Genomic DNA, 19,609 nt, shown 5'->3' with positions numbered 1-19,609 from the left:
CTATTTGTCAAGTGGTAAATGTAAAAATGATGTAAAAAACAGCTGTTTCTTTATCACTTAGCTCGTAATTGCTTGATTTCTTCTTATTGCCAAAATAGCAATGGTATTTCACATAAGAACTTATTCCCACTTCCACCTTATTTTTAAGGAGCATTGAGCCAAATTTTGCTGTATTCATGAGGCTGGCATTTCTTCCTTGATTATATTTCCTTGCAATACAATATTAATTCGCGACTGCAGTGCACCTTGTACCCAAGGAATTGTGCTTTACAGTTAAGCCACTAATTTTCCGTCAGAGCTCCACATGGGTCTATGCTAAAACAACAGAGTTATGTCTTAGCCAAAGTAGGAAACTTTATTTTTATGTACCTCTTGATAGCTTTTCTTGTCTCCTCCTACCCACACATTCATATTCTCCCTCCCCCACCCATATACCAATAAGCAACTCTATAAAGCGATTTCAAACTTTCATGTTCTTGAGATAACCAAATGGTATTATTTAAAATAGAAAACCTTCTGGAAATCTCTTCTATAAGGATAATTACTTAGTCATTAGAGAGGGAAAAGTTAAAATGTTTAAATTAGCCAGAGATTTAAACTGGCACACTGAGTAAGGTGACATACTCTTTCTGGTGCATAAGTATTGACTTACTTGGCATTTACTGGAAACTATGTTTTCATATATTAATCTACTGCTTAAAAATAACATCTCTCTTGCAACGAAAATGTATTAATATTTTCTCTTTTTTCAAATATCTGGGTGTTTGTGTTGAATCAAACTCATGTTTTTGAGGGAGGAAAAAAACATGGTATTTACCTGTTATGATCTACCTTATCCCATTCTCTTGAGACTGGTCCCTTCATGGTCACTGACTTTCCCTTTTTATTTCATCTGCTTAAGAAACCTTTAGTTTTGTTACTGTACTGATTTAAAAAAATGATTATTTAACTTATGCTATTAGGATAATGTTCTTAATTTGTGGAACATTTTTGTCCTGTCCTCTCAGGTGACTTTCTCTCTCTTTTTCTCCTGATAAAGCAAATGAAAAAACACCCTTGCCGCCAGTGTGACAAATCCTTCAGCTCATCACACAGCCTGTGCCGCCACAACCGGATCAAGCACAAAGGCATCAGGAAAGTTTATACTTGCTCGTAAGTCACGGTTTCTAATGTGGGGAGGCACAGTGAAAGGACTAGGCTGCAACTTCTGGAAGGTTTTTTTAATTCACTTTCCATTCCCCATCCTCTGCCCCAGTTTAAAGGTTTCATTTCTGAACCATACTCTGTGGTTTCAACATAGAGCTTCTGCATTGGGGCCGTGACACAAATAGGAAAATAAATAGAGCTGCGTCTTGCACATCCTGCATACGTCGTCCTCTGTGTGGCCCGGAGGCATATACGGCGTCTATGTTGTCACTGAGAATTGGGGGAGAGAAGATCTGTAGTGCTGAGTTACGTGAGATGCCCTTTGGTCTCGGGCTGCCTTGCTCACAGCCACCCACGCCAGAGCTGGCCATGGATGCGGTCCCAGGCTGGCCCCTCTGCCCCAGGTTGCAGCCCCCCATCCGGTGCAGGGCAGCCTTTCCCAAATACACCATTGCCTCAGAGACCAAATGGGAAGAGCTGAGTGGACAGTTGTGAGCTTCGCCTGTGTATGCGAAGATCAGAGCTCGTTATATATTGTAAGTTACTGGTGAAAAGGCTTCCTTCCCGTCCACCCAGAACGTGCCTCAAGGGGGTTGCTGTAGCCGGGTTGGTTACTTATTGGTACTTGTCTTAAAAAAACAAGAACGAGGAGACAGGTGCCTCATAGCCAGTATGTGCTGTGAGCTCGGCAGGGTGGGGAGGGTCAGGCGCCCACCCAGGCCGGCTGCAGACGGGTGGCCGCACTGCGCCCGGTCAGCTGGGGAGAGTCCTGGGCGGGGCTGTAGGGACACAGATTCTCCTTCAGTGGGACTGATACTGGGAGTGATTGGGTGAGATAAAAAACTTCTGAAAATAAAATCTGTGTGCGGAGACTGCATGGAAAGATGTGGAGGATTTAGAAAGAAGTCCTGGGCTGAGAAGATGAGAAGGAAGCCTGGCGTCGCGCTTCCTTCATCTGATGGGGTTTCTTTCCCTGTGAATTCCACAAGCTGTCGTAAAACTTGAGGCCTGCCCGCCCCATTTGCTGTCCATCCTCTTCTTGGCACTTGTTTCTGGTTCTGACCCCCACCGCAGCTCCTGTAAAGGGGTCTCTGACGTGAAGTCATCGGGGTTTGAGGTTGTTATAAAAGAGTCACAAAAAATTAGCAGAAGCTTTTTTGAAGGTATTAAGCGTGGTTCTTTTACGTCCTTCAGCCCTCACCTCTGGGGTGTCCTTGAGGTTTTCTGAGAGCGTCTGCTGTCCTCCCAGTAGTTAGTGTCAGCACGAGGGGTCAGGGAGGCACTTTGCATCTCAGGATGTAAATTCTTTTGTTTGTTTTTTTTTTCCCTCCGGATGTAAATTCTGAGGGAACATTCTGAGTCCTTGTAAGAATACTTGAAATTTAATATTCTCTATTTTAAAATCAAAACTAGGGCCTCCCCTGGTGGTGCAGTGGTTGAGCGTTGGGCCGTGAGGCTGTCCACAGCCTCTGCAGCGCCGGTTCGTTCCCCAGCCGCCGGCGAGGGTCCCACACACAAAAAAACAAACAAAAAAAAAAAACAAGTAAAATCAAAGGTAGAGTTATGAATCAAGTAATATTTTAGCCAAACCTTGAAGATAAATATTCTTTTTGAACCAAATTAGGTTAATTTGGCTCAGAAAACTTTGAATAAAAGCTGCAAAAACTCTCCCCCCATGAGTTAGAATTGTGATCTCATAACAAACTTGTTCTTTAGCTCTGGACCACTGGTGTTTACACGGGTCACCACCTGTGGTGTTCACAAGGGTCACGACCTCCTGTGTTCACCAGGTCACACCTCTGATGTTCACACGGTCACCCTGACCCCTGAGCGCACTCTTGGCTCTGAAGATCTCTCAGCGAGCAGTTACTGTTCAGTTGAGAACTTGCTGGCAAGTAGTTTATCTTCCTGCCTTTTGCTCCCACAGGCACTGCCCAGACTCCAGACGTACCTTTACGAAACGGTTGATGCTGGAGAAGCACATCCAGCTTATGCATGGTATTAAGGATCCTGACTTGAAAGAAATGACAGAAGCCACCAATGAGGAGGAAACAGAAATAAAAGAAGATACTAAGGTTCAAACGCAGTAGATGTCCTTATAGGGGAAACTCTTGTCAATTGAATTCTCTTTTTCATGCATTCTTTACATTGACATTGCCCTACTAATATGCAGTTGTGAAAATTCAGATTATATATAAAGGTGGGAAATAATAGGTACTCTTCAGTTACACTATTTTAGCTTGCTCCAAAAGAAAATCTTTGTCAATAAGTTTCTTTGGTATCCTTCCAGGAACAGCTTTAGGGCTCTACTTTGATAGATTAATTTAAAAAATTTTATGTTGACTCATGGAAATTGTCCCTAAGCCAAAAGGAATATGTAAAACTAGATTCTTAATTGGTAACATACTGGTGGTGGCAGATACCTAATAAAAACGCAGGGATTCCTTCTAGCCTCCCTCTGTAGTGATCAAGGTTGAAATTCCAAGTTCATGCCTTACTCTTTGATCAGTGGATAGTGACCTTAATCAGACAGCAGTGCCTGTGTTAACCTGTTTATAGGGCAGGTGTGTGCCAAGCACCACCTGAGCTGAAGCAGCAGTGTGGCAGATGCTGGTGAGATCCTGCTGTCCTTGGCACTGTGCTGTGTCTGGAATGTTCTGGAAAAAGGCCCATTTGTGCTTTCAGGGAGTTAATCATTGAGTAATGTCTCATCAGTATACAAATCAGATCTGAGTGTCCATTAAATTGTCTTTACCCTCAAGTGCTGGTGGTGGCAGGAGGGGGAAATGAACCACATACATACAAGGGCAGTTTCAGGTCAAGGCCATGTATGAGGGATGCTCCTTGGATGGGGCAGGAAAGATGTGCCATGGAGTGGGGAGCAATATCGCGTAGGCTTGGATATTTGGAAAGTTCGAAGTAAGGAAACTTAGCTGGGTCAATGTAGAAAGCTGAAAGGAAGGAAACAGACCGGGCTGGCAGTGGGAGAGACGTGGGGAAGGTAAGTGGGCAGGAGAGACAGGTACTGGACCAGGCCAGTGTCCGTGGTGCTCAGTCTCAGGAAAAGCAAAAGTTCTGACATCTTCTCCCTCAGAAGGTGCTTTGCTGTTGTCCAGCTTCATGCACACACCGGTCCCTCTGCTCCAGCCATACCTGGCTCCCGCTGACCCTCTGCCCAATACTGGCTCCCACATGGGGTCCTTGGCAGCTCCAGTGCCTGGCCCTTTCTCTCGCAGCAGGACTGTGTGACTCACGCCTTTGCAGCCACAGGCCTCTTCTCCAGTTTCACCTATCTATCCCTGAGGCCATCTCAGACCCTCCCCTACCCCATTAAGCACCCTCACAACCCCACCCATCTCCTCTTGCCTCAAGGACCCCTCCCAGCTCTCCTTTTAATGACTCTCCAGGTTTTTGTTGTCTGTCCTGATCTGTGGAGACTCCCTTCTAGAAGGCAGAGCGTCATTTGTCCATCGCCCGCCAGTTGGCCAGAGTGACTCTGGTGGTCCAGGTTCCTGTGGTGGCTGAGAAGCCTGAGCCCGGTGGGTGGGACAGGCAGCTGCCCAAGGACCCTGTCCGGAGCTCAGGGTGCAGGCCTTCTTGTTCCCCCAGCAGCACTCACATCGAGAGACCCCACCCCGTGGTGCACTAGGGGGTCCAGTCATGTGGTTTGTTCTGCTTTCTCCCCAAAGGTTCCTAGTCCCAAGCGGAAGTTGGAAGAACCCGTGTTGGAGTTCAGACCTCCCAGAGGAGCCATCACCCAGCCCCTGAAGAAATTAAAGATCAACGTCTTCAAGGTCCACAAGTGCGCCGTGTGCGGCTTCACCACCGAGAACCTGCTGCAGTTTCACGAGCACATCCCGCAGCACAAGTCGGACGGCTCGTCCTACCAGTGCCGGGAGTGCGGCCTCTGCTACACGTCGCACGTCTCCCTGTCCCGGCACCTGTTCATCGTGCACAAGCTGAAGGAGCCCCAGCCTGTGTCCAAGCAGAACGGGGCCGGGGAAGACCACCAGCAGGAGAACAAGCCGGGGCCCGAGGACGAGGCGGCGGACGGCACGCCGTCGGACAGGAAGTGCAAGGTGTGCGCAAAGACGTTCGAGACGGAAGCTGCCTTAAACGCGCACATGCGGACACACGGCATGGCCTTCATCAAGTCCAAAAGAGTCAGTGCAGCCGAGAAATAGCCACGGCCCTCCCGCGAGGAAAATCCCAGTCCACATTGGAGTAAAAAAGACATTTTTGTTACAAAAAGTTGGCAGTGTAATAGCGCTGACAGCCAGGCCAGGCTGTTTGGGGGTCTCCTCTCTCCACATCCCTTTACCTGGTGGTGGTCCATCCTCGAGAAGCATTAAAGCAGTATTTGAGTTTAAAAGAGTTTGTATATATTTAAATGAATAACTTTTTATACTCTTTGTTACATGTTTGTATCAGTATTTAGTGGAAAACGTTTTGAGGTTTTGTTGGTTTTTTGGGGGGCTAGAGTTTTTCTTTTTGTACTGTTTCTTTAAAACGGAGTTCTTAGTAACAGGGGCAGTTCCTGAAATCAAATAAACCATTTTGTATGTTACGGATTTGAATGGGTTAACTAATTACAGGCGAAGATAATGCCTTTTTTAGTGTTTTTAATTTTTAGAATTCACTACGTAAATTGTAGATTTCCGTGGGTCTCAAACACTCTGGGGACTCCTAAGTGTCTTAGCACTACCCTCCACGTGCCTGCTCTCACCGGGGAGCGCACACTTCTCCCGGACCGCCCGGCCTGTTCCCGGGCCTCGCGGGCGGCTCTCGGGCCGCCCTCAGGTAGCTTCTTCCACGTCTGGGTAACAACTTAGGCCAGAAAGGAGTGTGGGTTCCCTTAACTCCATCTCAGAACCGGGGAGTGGGGTGTCCTCAAGGGAAAAACCAGGGGCTGGTTGTCTTTCTGGGCACATTTGCGAGCCTGGCGTCCATAGCACGAGGGGGTCCGGTCAGGAAAGGGCTGGGCTACCCTAGAGGTTGCACAGGTGCGGTCAGTCCGGTGGATTTCTGGTAGTCAAGCTCCTGTCGTGTCATTTATTAACCATTACAGAGACACAACTAAAAATATCTAGTATTTCTTTGGCTCTTGACAGGAAAAAAAAAAAAAATTATTCACTGTTGACTTAACCCTTTGCTGTCTGAAGAGTTGGCGTTTCCTGTTCTGGGTGCTACCGCCAAATGTCCTGGTACTTTGAGTTGGATGCACAACTCCGCGCCGACTTCACAAGCGGCCTGCAGCACCGTCGCCCTCCAGTTAAGTGCTGAGCCACCGCGTTGAGGTCGGTCACTTCAATAAGTGTTTCTAATACCAGTAGTTCTGCTTTGCCCGCGTGCAGCAGGGTACTCCTGTCCCTTCCGTTCATAGTTCTCTGGGAGAGTTACACATTTTGGTTCTGTGTTTTCTTTTGCATTTTATATCTTGTATTTATCCCCAAACATGTTTTGTACTTTTTTTTTTTTTTTTAAAAGAAAACCTTTGTGTATATATAGATACTTGCATGGTAGATGTAGCCAACGTTCAGTTCCTCGAAAGGTCTTGCTGCTGTCAGGTGTAGGCACTACATCCATCACTGTATTAAATACATTTCGTATGTAAATAAACGTGGGACACTGGCCCCCATGCTTCTGGGAGAGAATCATTGATGGTGGGGCTCTGACGTCTTCATTACGTTTAGGAAATGATTCATTGCAGGGACAGGCTACAGGATATTGCAGAATTCTTCCCACTCAGAAGAACGGCATCTTCGTTCTCACCTGTCATCAAGATATTTTATCACTTTCTTGTTGACTCCAGCCATATATCGGTATAGCCCGAGGGCGTGAATGAGTATTCCTCAACTTGAAGTTCAATTGCTGTTACTTGTTATATTTATACTTGTATTGCTCTTAAGTTGTATTCATGGCACTTTCCTATGTTTCTGCATTGGAACCTTGCAATAAACCTGTGTGGTGGGCTGCACGGGTCCTAATAGCCTATTTTACAGTTGAGGAGGCTGAGCTCAGATTAAGTTCTCTGCCTAAGCCCTCATAGCTGGTAAGTGGCTTTTGCGTATTAGAACCCAGATTTCCTTGCTCTAAATCGAGTGTTCGCTCTATGTGTTTATGTACATATTGACAAATACTCACTTATTTGACAAATAAAAAGTATGTGCAAAACACGATACTAGAATTTCTGTCTTTGTCACTATGCTTTTATACGGTAATCTAATCAAATACTCGGGAATGCTTGGTAATAGGAACTAGCATTTATTGAAGGCCCATCCAAGAACATTAAAAAAAAAAAAAAGCCCACAGGTGCAGAATGAAGAAGAAACACACACACAGCAGGATGACAGCACACACGGAGGAAGCCTGGGGAGGAGGCCTGGGCGGCTCTCGGAAGAGAGACTAAACTGGAAGGTGCGTGGTCCGCTTACCTGGAAGACAGCCCAGAGATAAGGAGCTGAAGCAGGAGAAAGAGGTCAGAAGTCAAGAGGGACAAAACGAGAAGGCCCAACAAGTTCAATGGGATTCTGGAAGGGAATAGAGTTGGGAGGAGCCAGTGTGGAAAATTCCCAGGCACTAACAAGAGACGGGGTGAACACGGAGCAAGACTCCACCTTAGGTTTTTGAGTCTAACCCATTCTTCATTATTTGTAGGTGTCAGGTATGGTTGTCCCTTGGGCATTTGAGAAACAAGTTATCACCAGACCGAAGGCAGGAAACACAGGCTCCGAGAATTGCTGGGATGGTTGGTGGGAAGTGGGAGACGAGGCTGAATGAGTAGATGTGGGCCAAGGTATAAAAGGCCTGGGAAGATGGACTGAGGGGTTCACCTGACAGCAATGGGCTACTTGGGCCAGAGTGATCAGGGTGAGTGGTGGGAGAGTATCAACCAGGGTAAGCTAGGTTCTGAGTGGTTACAACCCCAAATCTTCAGCTTAGAACAAGACTGCCTTCTCGCTCACAATGTCCACTATGCGTTGATGGGAAGTGTTGCTCCAGTCCCTGTCCTTTTATGCCAAAAGTTGCTACTGTGGCAGAAGAAAACTGCCATTAAATGCTCTGATGCAGAGTGACAGATGTCACTTCTCATAACTCACTAATCATGGCCAGAAAGCAGAACCCTGCCGTGCAGCAAGGGGACAGAGGCTGGGCACGTTGGCAAAACTGATCACAGGACTAAAGGTAAGTCCATGTAGCTGTGGTGCCAACAGCTCCATGTGGGTGTGAGGACTCGACCCGGAGGGGTGGGGTCGGCGTGAAAACAAACTTCATTGTACATGTAGTGTTTCAGAAATAGCAAGAGAAGTTCATGCTGTGGGGTACAGACATAAATTTACTCTGAAGGTTCACAGCTAGGTGATTTCTTAAATTGATATTTTCCCAAGATTTTAGACTACTTAAATAGAAATATGGAAGTAAATGTGCAAGATATGAGCAAGATGATGTGTTTTTGTTGGGATGTATGTGGTTGGATGATTTTACCAATAACCGAGTAACCAATTCATAAAGAATGCCAGCACGGTAGGTAGATGTTTAAAAATGAAAAAAAGGGGAGCAGAGGCTCAGGCTACGTGGTAGAAACTGCTTCCTCCCAAACACATTCTCTGCAAATTTCTAACTCCAAAAAGTATTCCAAAGAACGGCTGCTCCTTCCTGAAGCTCCGGTGAGGAGGCAGCTCTCCAGGGTCAGCGGGCTGGTGAGTTTCATCCCAGGAGCTTTGACCAGCTGAGGAATTTCCTGTTGACACCCTTGGCAAGATGAATATAGAATATTTCATACTAATATAGTCGTCATGCTGTGAGCACTCCTTAAAGTGTAATTGAGGAAAATGGGAAATGGGAGAACTTCACAAAATAGAAATGTCTTAAAAGAACTTCTCATCTATATCAGAGAATAGTCTGGAAATGAAAAGTGTGCCAAATGTGGGAGGCTGTTAATGCCACTTAGTTACACACACACACACACACACACACACACACACACACCAGCTCTTCAATTTAAGCATACACTTTCTAAATAAGAAGCCTTAGATATAATTACCTTTAAAAACTGTACTCCTACTCTTGTACAATCCATTCTTTGCCAAAATGGATACTTGAACCTGCTTGTTTACGTTGAGTTTCTCTGTAGTTAATAACTTCGCATCCTGCCAATCCTAAGTCTTTGGAATAAGCCAATGTGACCTTAAGTCTGTAAAAAGAGCCTCTCTTCCTGCTGCTGGAAGCTTCTGGACTAGCCAGTTGTAACTCTGTAGTCACCATTACCCCAACCTCTTACGGGTTGGGTGCGAGGCTGAATTGGATGTGTATTTGCCTACGGCCAGCCTTTCCTGTAGCAGCCTTCTCTTGCCACATCATTTCCTGTATCCTGTGGATGTTGGTGAACTCTTTCATAAAGATTGTTGAATGATAAAATTTCCATCCTATTAACTTGTGTTTTTCTGCAAGTATTTACTACCTTTGTTGGACAGGTGGATTTAGGGGTGCCCAGTAGACTGAATGGGGACCCTTGCAGGATACTGCAAACTAGAAAAGGTTTAACTTTTAAGGGAGGCCTAGATTCGCAGCTGTGGGCTGGAACAAGTAGGGATGCACTCAGAACCGCCCAGCAGGGCCAGGGCTGGGGCTGTGCATGGGCAGGGGCTGGGGGCCTGGGGAGACTCTACCTCAGAGCCAGAACCAGAGCCAGAGACCTAAGGAAAAAAGGGGCTTAGGAGGAAAAATTATAGGGAAACTATCTCGTTACACTCGCAGATTTCCTGCCCACACCTCCCACTGCCCATGTGGAATAAAAGCCTGGTCATAGCCTGTGACGTCAGTGCAGAGCAGGGTGCAGGGTGCGGGCAGGCGAGCTGGTCAGGCACCCAGTGGAAACTTCCGGAAGGCTCACTCTGCACCTGTTTTGCTGTCAACCAGCATTTTATCCCCCGCAGGCTGCTGTCAGCGGGAGTAGGGCACTTGGATTCCACATATACCTTTTCTTCCTAATTTACCTACCCAGGTTTATCCTGGAATTATACCCTTCCCCTCGCAGTTATTTTTACTTCAGGAAACAGAAGAGCTTTTCCCAGAAATATTCTTTGCTACTTTCTAAATTCAATCTTGAAGGTTAATTCTGACTCATAAAGTGACACTATTTATAATGTTTCCCTGTATTTAAAGGAACTGATTATTCAATTTGCTTTGCTATTTTATGGCAAGCTGCTTATCCTTGGCCTTTTCTTACAGTGTAATTGCAAGCTGCACTACCTACTGTGGCAGGTCTCTTTCTAAACAGTCCTCTACGACACTGTATTTCTATCCGGGGGAGCCTGTAATTAAAGCTCAAATGTCACACCTCCAACTCAGTTCCAGAAAGGGTGGGGTTGGCCCAAGAGTAATTTTCTGAACTTCAGGTCAAGTCAAGCTTACTTGGAGTGGTATTTCTGGGGAATGAACTTAATTATTTGATGACGAAGAACAAGGAAGGCACAGCTCTGCTGACTTGAGAGGACTGTGATCTTGACCCAGCAGGAGAAAGCAGAGCTGCTTGAGTCTACCCTGTCTTGCAAAGGGTGGGAGATGTATTTCTGAGCTGGGCGATGGGCTTCTCTTGATTTGATTAGCTCAGCATCCGACTGCCTTCCAGGATCAGGGAATCTGCTCTTGTATGAATCAACAAGAGCTGGATCTGGCTTCCTATTCTGGAAGCCAGAAGTTCACTGTCCCTGATCCCACATCCTGTTCCCAGCCTGGACTGCCCCATATGTGGCCATCACCAGGCTTCTGCCCTCACTCTCAGCAGGTGGCTGCAAAGAAGAAGGGACAGCGGAAGTGTAGTCACACGCACTGTCCTGGCGGCCTGGTGGCGAAGGTCATCATGATCGCAAGTCAAGAGTTGCCTGGTGAGGGCTTCCCCGGTGGCGCAGCGGTTGAGCGCTGGGTTGCGAAGCTCCCCGCGGCCTCTGGGGCGCCGGTTTGATCCCCGGCCACCGGAGGAGGGTCCCACATGGCGCGCAGACCTCTCCTGCCGCCCGCTGCTCCCCTCAGCAGTGTCCTTCGGTCTTCTCCAGTCTCAAAAGATTGAGTATTTAAATCTGAATTCTAAAAATATCATTCTTATTTGCAATAATGGCACAACACTGAGAACTGACTGGGAAATAAATCCAAGTTTCTGAGATTTTTCTGTTCAATCATTTTGAAATAGCACCTAAATCTCAGCCCTCACCTCCCTTTTTTTTTTTTTTTTTTTGAATTTTGTCCTTTTTTTTTTTTAAAGATTTATTTATTTATTTATACATGCACTGGGTACAGTCAGAAGTGCAGGAGGGTGAGAGAATTCACCAGAGCCAGAGCCGGGAGCAGAGCAGGCAGAAGGACCGAAGGACACTGCTGAGGGGAGTGGCAGGTGCGGCAGGAGAGGTCTGCGCGCCATGTGGGACCCTTCCCAGTGGCCAGGGATCGAACCGGCGCTGCAGCGGTTGCAGGCAGCTTCACAGTCCAGTGCTCAACCGCTGCGCCACTGGGGAGGCCCCTCACCTCCCTTTTTAACAAAGAAAGATAAACACAAGAGATGGAATCAGAACTGAGAGCTCTAAAGCCGAGTAATATTTGCTTGGGACTCAAGAGTTCTAATCTCGTACTAGAAAACAACTGTCATTTTATGATTTTGCACATGGGGACATTGAACCAGTGTGTGATGGAGCCAGAACTTACACTCTGGTTTCTGGTGCTCAATTAGGGCATTTTTAAAAGTATAAATTGAGGCTTTCTATGTGGTTCCGTGTTGGATGTTATCTTTCATTCAACTGTTAATTTCTACTTTAAAAACCTCCGTTGAGGTCCGTAATAACAACCAAAACATTAATAGCAGAATATAATTTTGAAGGTCGACTCAGAGGCTTAAAGTTCAGAGAGGAACTTAAATCTGTGTAAATGTGGAAGCTGTTCTTCTACACCCTCATCCTATCATCATCTGAACATTCCAAGGTAGAGATATCTATACCATTTGAAAGAGCCCATCGGCTTTGGGTAGTTTTGACTACTAGAATGTTCTTTGTTATTGTTTCAAAACTGATCCTTTGTACCTTGCATCTAATGATATTCCCCCCGCCCCCAGGAATCCAGCTAATAGCACTTTAAACTATTTTCACTTATGTGTCTGAGTCTTTTTTTTCTTTTTAGTTTAATAACAGTGGCAAATAATAACAATAAATTGCCACAATAGCTACTGTTTAGTAAGGGTCTAGTGCCAGCCAGACTCCACAGGTTCCCTTGTATCTCTATTATCTGGGTATCTGGAATATATGTTATCATCACCAGATATGTATCAGCATTTATAAAATAAACCTACTAATAGCTCATATGTTGTGAGTATTTAAAATGGACCAGATAGGCTCTTAGTACTTTGAATATGTTATTTAAATCACACAACAATTCCAAAAGGTAGAAACTATTGTCCTAATTTTCGACATGAAGTAATTGAGACAGATGATTCTGTTAGGTCACATAGTATGTGTCAGTTTTAGTTCTTGGCTGTTACATAAATTCCCTCAGAAAAGCATTGGAAAAAAAAATGGCACAGGGCCTGCCCTCATGGAGCCTCCAGGCTGTAGGGAAGAAGGATGCAGAATAGAACTCTTCAGTATGAGGGGCTACAAGGAGATTAGGGAGCACAGAGAACAGGCACCTATCCTGACAGAAGGGAAACCCAGGAGGTCTTCCTGGAAGAGCTGACATCTACTTAGAAGAATAAGTAGGAGTAGGGAAATGAGGGATGTGGGCTGGGAGAACAGCACTGGGGACAGAAGCAAAGGCAGAGCGCTGAAGGAGAGGAATGTGTGTGCAAGGAAGGCTGCTATGTCAGAATGTGTTTCCCTAAAATGCATTTGCTGAAATCCTGAGGCCCAAAAATTATGGCATCAGGAGGGTGGCTCTTGGGGAGGTGACAGATGCTCAGGGTGGGCCCCTCAGGAATGGGATTTGTGTTTATGTAAAAGAGCTTCCACTGAGATTCTTCACCCCCTCCACCCTGCAAGTACACAGGGAGATGGGCTGGCTATGAACCCAGACACCGGGTCTCTCCAGCACCGCCATGCAGTGTTTGTGAGCATTGTGAGAATAATCTCCCGAAGTGTGAGAAATAAGTTTCTGTTGTTTACCAGCCACTCAGAACGCCACTCAGTCCGTGGTATTTTGTGATACAAGCCCAAATGGACTCAGACAAAGAGTAGGGGGTCCCATATGCTAGAGGCTTCTGCGAAGCCAGTGAGTGGCAGGAAGTTCAACTGAGTCAATTACCCGAAACGGCTCGGATGTGTTCTGGCAGTGTCAGCAAGTTTCCATGACATTTGCGTCCCATTTTAAGGTAGTTAGGGAGGTTACTATTTTTTTTTTTAATATTTATTTATTTATGCATACAAGAGCTGGGGTATAGGCCAGAGGTGTGGGGGGTGAGAGGATTTACCAGAGACAGAGTGGGGAACAGAACAGGCAGATTGAATGAAACACACTGCTGAGGGGAGCAAGCAGGTGAGGCAGGAGAGGTCTGCTGCGCCATGTGGGTTGCTCCCTGGCCGGCCGGGGGATTGAACTCATGCTGCAGAGGCTGTGGCCAGCTTCATAGGTTGCGTCTTAACCCCTTGCACCACCAGGGAGGCCCGAAGTAACTATTTGAAGAAAGATTTTCTGGAAGGAAAACATTGACACCATGAGAAATCCAGGCGCACACTATTATGTTTTAGAAAGGGACGTGCATCGTGACAAGGTTTTTTTCTCAGGATCATTTCCTGCCCAGGAGGTGTGTTCTGAGCTACCAGTGTGGACATGGGTGCGGATCTGTCCTGGCTCCCCCGGTGGTGGGGGGGGGCGGCGCTCCCCCACCCAAAGCTGTGTCACCTTCAAAGTCAGGTACACGACCCTTAACAGATGCAGAAAATATTTAAATGATTACAAGGAAGCCCTTCTTTGCTTGCTGTTTGTCCGGAAGTTTCTGAAGTTCCTAATCAAATATTGCCATTTACCATCCTCCCTTTATTGCTAAACCCAGAGCTATACATAAGACTAATGAACTTGAGGAAGCCTAGTCCGGGTCACTCTAGCTGGAAATGTTAATCTGCATAACTGAAGGAAGCCAGGTGGTCACCGGCTCCCACGTCCATTTTACTCAGCAGTTACAAGTTGTGTGTAAATCGGTTTCCATGGTTCGTTCATCTCGGCTGCTTTGCAGGTGGCTGAGGAGACGCAGCTCGTTGGATGCTATGTCGGGAATGATGCCACATTTCCCCAACGTGTTAGATCCACCTTTCATAAATATAAGCCTCTTTGTCTAAAAAGGATTTTATTTTTCTTTGACAGGTTAAGCCACCATGATGGCCCTGACTTTCCTCTTGTGTCTTACTCTCTTTGCAATTTCAATTGCCTTTTGTTTTTTTCTGCAAGAAACATTTCCCTCAAGTGCATGCAAGACATCAATGAATTCCTTTCTGATCTGAAATCAATGGAGCCCAGAGAATATGCTCTAAGAAGTAAGTAGGTTCTGCTGGCCCTTTGGGTAGGTGAACACATGGCAATCTGAGGTTATAGAAAACTCTTGAGAATTAAAAACGGTCAGAGAGGGAACACAAGAGGAGGCTCCATTTGCAAATTGCATCAGGGATCGAGGTGGGAGGAGGAATTTTTATTGCTGAAGGCAATAGAGGAAGGAGTATGAATTCTAGCCAGAAGGAATGGCGTGAAGACCAAACTTTGAATAAGACGAGCGTTGTTTTTAAATTGTGTGGTGTTGTCTATTATTGAAATTGATGACATTTCATTGTTGAATGAGATAGTTCAGTTTATTTCTCTTTCTAGACATTTGCCTGCTTTTGATAATGAGTTGCTTCACTCTTCAGGGAACAAGTGTTGCCCATTATATGTTCGATAATAAATTCTGTTGGTAAATGTACTGGCTCGGGCTGGAAGAAATTTGCATGTGATAGGGATGGACTTCAGGTAGCCGCCATTTATTTTTTTGTTTCCCAAACTTATTCTCACAACTAAAGTGACACATACCTTCCTGCTGGAAGGGGACAGGCAAACAGATGCTTTTGCAGTGGGATAACCTCTCTGGTAGAATGATTCATTGTTGGTGCTGATGCAACCCGCCCCCCCAAAGAAAAATGTAAAACCTTGCTCTTTGAAAAACTGACATAGCAATTTCCATTTCCATTTTGAACACATGAGTAATTTATTTTGCATTGGAAAATTCATAGTAGCATAATGTACACCATAGAGACAAACAATAATTTTGATCTAATATCGGGTAATTAGAAATAACACATGCTTTGAAGCAATAGCCATTCTACACTAGATTAGATGTCCTGACATATAATAAAACAATGGGAAAATATAAATCCGATTTCAACAGCCATCCTGACATTTCTTTTTGGAAATAATTATGTTTTGCTGCAGTGGTTGGTGGTATTAACAGGGAACATTTTGACAACCCAGCCAAATAAGCTGCCAAGACAATCCAGAAGGTGTAATGACTGGCTCAGATTTCTGGTGATGAAGAAGCTGCACATATTTCTTCCTTAGTCAGAGTCTTGTTTTTTTTTTTTTAATTTTTTTTTTTTAAGATTTCTTTATTTATTTTATACAAGTACTGGATACAGTCAGAAGCCCGGGAGGGTGAGAGAATTCACCAGAGCCAGAGCGGGGAGCAGAACAGGCAGAAGGACCGAAGTACACTGCTGAGGGGAGCAGCGGGCGGCTGGAGAGGTCTGCGCGCCATGTGGGACCCTCCTCCGGTGGCTGGGGAGCAGCCGGGGATCGAACCGGCACTGCAGAGGCTGCGGGCAGCTTCGCAACCCAGTGCTCAACCGCTGCGCCACCGGGGAGGCCCAGTCACAGTCTTGTTAACCCTATTCACCTCCAAGTCACTCTAGTCATCCACTAACCCATGTTCTATCTGTACGAGCTTGAAAATGGAAAATCTTTTTTGTTTATTTAAAACAATTTTTCCGGGATGAGTGGTCCGGGAAAGAATGGAGTGATTCACGTAAGGGGGATAGATGAGAGACAGAGATAGTGAATAGCACTACCTGTAGCCAGTGACGATAATGCGCCAGAAACGCTTGATGTTGTTGCTTTGATATTTTCCCTGAGATTTCTGAGTGCTGTTTATGGTTTGTTTATTTGTTTATTTCTTTATTTATTCATTCATTCATTCATTTATTTATTTGTTTGTTTATTTATACATGCACTGGGTACAGTCAGAAGCGTGGGAGGGTGAGGGAATTCACCAGAGCCAGAGCGGGGAACAGAACAGGTAGAGTGACAAAACACACTGCTGAGGGGAGGAGCGGGCACAGCAGGAGAGGTCTGCGCACCATGTGGGACCCTCACCGGGGGCCGGGGATTGAACCAGCGCTGCAGAGGCTGCGGGCAGCTTCACAGCCCAGCGCTCAACCGCTGCGCCACCAGGAGAGGCCCTGTTTATGGTTTTGATGTTGCATTTCCTGATAACCATGTGGATGGAAAAATAGTAAGAGTCAATATTTAGGTTGTATTTTTACATGGCAGACTCAATTTCCAGCCCCTTGAAGGAGTGGTTGTTACCCTAACAACCCCACTTTAAGGAGGGTTATAAACAAGCAGACTGAGTTAGAGGTAAATGGAAACCATTTTACCTAAAGTAAGTGGCAGGGATAGGATTTGAACGCTAGACGTCTGATCCCCATGACTGCACTTTCAATCAGTGCCTGTTTATAAGAAACAACAAAGAAAAAACAAAACCAAAATAAAGCCAGCAGCAAAGAGGAATGTAGCAGAGTTACATGTATCCGCGTGGAGGAAATCCACTGGAAAACCATTAAGAAAAACACATGGGGCACATAAAGTTTTAAAAATGCACATCAAGGGCCTCCCTGGTGGTGCAAGAGGTTAGGCCACAACCTATGAAGCTATCTGCAGCCACTGCAGCACAAGTTCGATCCTCCGCCAGGGAGCAACCCACATGGCACAGCAGACCTTTCCTGTCTTGCCCACTGCTCCCCTCAGCAGTGTATTTCAGTAGATCTGCCTGTTGTGTTCCCCACTCTGTCTCTGGTGAATCATCTCACCCCCACACCTCTGGCCTGTGCTCTAGTTCTTGTATGCATAAAAAAATAAATCTTTAAAAAAAAATAAATAAAAAAGCACATCAAGGTGCTATATTTGCAGGGAAACAGGTATATGATACACTTGGAAAGGGATGCATGAGACTGATCACCTCCAAATTCAGATCACCTCGGAGCGGGGTGGCCATGGTGGGATGCAGTGGGGGATGCATTGATTTCCCAATGATAAGCTGAGTGATGGGAACACACGGATTTCTAATGTTCTCGTTTTGCCTTTCTAATATATTAAGTGTGACTTGGTAATGGCTTGGATCTCTGTCCTTCACCCAAGGCACAGCCATGATATTAAGCAGAACCTTGGCTAATGGGCGAGGGTCCACGGAATACGGCGGAGAGACAGGGTCATTGAAATTCTAGTGGGGCTGTCCTGGCATAGGGGAATGAAAGTCCTGGCTCTTCCAGAACACAAGGGACTGATCCAGAGACTCAACCTGCTTGGGGGAAGGATAGAGTACAGGGAAGGAAAGACTGATATGAGAACTCTAAGATGAGGTTCTACTTCTCCCCCTTCACTGGGTTTCTCCATTTGCTTCCTGACTCACGTCCACCATTTCACATCCGCCATCTTAAAGAGAACCAGCTCACTCCTGTGAGCTTTCATTTTGTTACTCCCATGGGTTACCAGCTGCTTTTTCACCTTTTTACAGCTCAGGTCCTCAGGTCAGAGTCCTGTTCCCTCTGCTTCTGCGTTTTGTTTGTTTGTTTGTTATTAAATTCCATAACCCCCAGAATGGAATCTACATTCAATTTCTGATCAGGTAGGACCATCTCTGTCTTCCTCCCTACTGGTTAATTATTCCCCCCCCTTAGTTTTCTTTTCTTTTCAAAGATTTATTTATTTATGCATAAAAGAACTGGGGTACAGGCCAGAGGTGCAGTGAGAGGATTCACCAGAGACAGAGTGGGGAACAGAACAGGCAGACTGACTGAAATACACTGCTGAGGGGAGCGGCGGGAGAGACAGGAGAGGTCTGCTGCGCCATGTGGGTTGCTCCCTGGCCGGCTGGGATGGAACTCGTGCTGCAGAGGCTGGCGATAGCTTGATTGCGCTGTCTTTAACCCCTGTGTCACCAAGGAGGCCGTCCCCCTTAGTTTTCTTTCTCCTGGATCACTTGGTGGTAAGAGGCTTCCTCCTTAAACTTGTCTGATTTTGATTCTGGGATGGCTGCTGGCACCTTCGTCCTCCACTTTCTCTACCTGACTCACCCTCACTTCCCGTAGGCACCGAGTTCCTTTCCTCCTCCTGCTTTTCTTGAAAGCTAACCATGTTTATTCAGCATTTTAATTTCATTTACAACACAGATATGATTCAGAGGTACAGGGTTTGGAAGGACCTGGTTTCCTTACACATTGTTTTGCTTAAAGTCAAAGTTTGCAAGGACCTGTTGATGACCCTTTCAGATGTAGGTGACCTCGCCATGCCCACCACCGAAGACCCATAATCTTCTCCACAGTCCGTGGAGTCCTGTCCCATTTGTTTCCCAGCCTCTCCCTCCCCCTCTAGGGCCTCAATTCTGCCCTCAGATTTCTAGGGTTTGAAAACTAATCACATTTTAGGAACAGGGTGTTGAGTCATCAAAATCTCTCCAGGGCAGCAGCCCCAGGGCCTATGGGCTCATGCTGGTTATTCCTGAGCCTGCCGCCAGCCTCACCCATGCCACCACCTGACCAGACAGGTTTCCTCACCTGTGAGGTGAAGGTGGCGTGGTCCCCAAGCTCTGAAAACCTGCCACAGCTTAAAAAGTGCCAATTTCCATTGGACTGCGGTAGGGGAGTCTGGGTGCTTGGGTGGTGGGTGTGGTGTGGTGACAGACAACTGAAAAGGTGTTTACAACCTGTATGGTGCTGTCAACCAATGCGGCCTTAAAAAAAAAAAAAAAAGACAGACATCTTGGACCCTAAAAAAAAATTCCGAGTTCTAGCCCAGCAGTCTGCTACATCTGGCCTGTGCTAGCATGTGAGAACCAGTTGTTAAATTTTCAGGCTGTTTGACAAACACAGTTGCACATACATCACATGAATTTGTAATTAAATAAATTGTGTTACCACAAAAGTAATGAATAGTCAAAATTCATCACTTCAGAATTATTTTATCACACACAGCTCCTGTCTATACAGCTGTTCTAAAATAAGTTTAATGAAGTTTTGTTCTAATGCTGATGGGAAAAAAGAAATCCTAGCCTGTATTGAATGAAAGGATCTTGTGGGAGTACCTGGTTTCCTTAAACATTGTTTTGCTTAAAGTCAAAATTTCCGAGGACATGTTGATGACTTGAAGGGCAGAGGTAGGGAGTGGATACTGCACTTTTGAAGTTGTTTGT

General features: G+C 45.8%; 2 protein-coding genes across 7 annotated transcripts in view; both read left to right on the top strand.

The window, feature by feature from the left end:
• Positions 1 to 6,636, top strand: part of ZNF532 (zinc finger protein 532) — an 88,089-nt gene extending 81,453 nt beyond the window's left edge. For 5 of the 6 annotated variants that reach the window (XM_054694012.1, XM_054694008.1, XM_054694010.1 and 2 more), the window contains 3 exons: positions 1,040 to 1,152; positions 3,074 to 3,221; positions 4,836 to 6,636. In XM_054694012.1, coding sequence (XP_054549987.1) covers positions 1,040 to 1,152; positions 3,074 to 3,221; positions 4,836 to 5,330 — 756 coding nt within the window. In that variant the 3' untranslated portion in view covers positions 5,331 to 6,636. The remainder of the gene's footprint in view (positions 1 to 1,039; positions 1,153 to 3,073; positions 3,222 to 4,835) is intronic. The other variant, XM_054694011.1, reaches the window with a different exon arrangement.
• Positions 6,637 to 12,600: 5,964 nt separating this feature from the next.
• The window catches only part of LOC119243745 (O-acyltransferase like protein), a 50,632-nt gene continuing 43,623 nt past the window's right edge, over positions 12,601 to 19,609 (top strand). The window contains 2 exon segments of the mRNA XM_054694629.1: positions 12,601 to 12,605; positions 14,569 to 14,654. Coding sequence (XP_054550604.1) covers positions 12,601 to 12,605; positions 14,569 to 14,654 — 91 coding nt within the window.

The sequence above is a fragment of the Talpa occidentalis genome, unplaced genomic scaffold, assembly GCF_014898055.3.
Source record: "Talpa occidentalis isolate TD23 unplaced genomic scaffold, MPIMG_talOcc4v2.1 talOcc4.13, whole genome shotgun sequence".
Classification (NCBI taxonomy): domain Eukaryota; kingdom Metazoa; phylum Chordata; class Mammalia; order Eulipotyphla; family Talpidae; genus Talpa; species Talpa occidentalis.
Note: the sequence above shows the minus strand (reverse complement) of the source record. Positions and strands in the feature narration are given on the sequence as shown.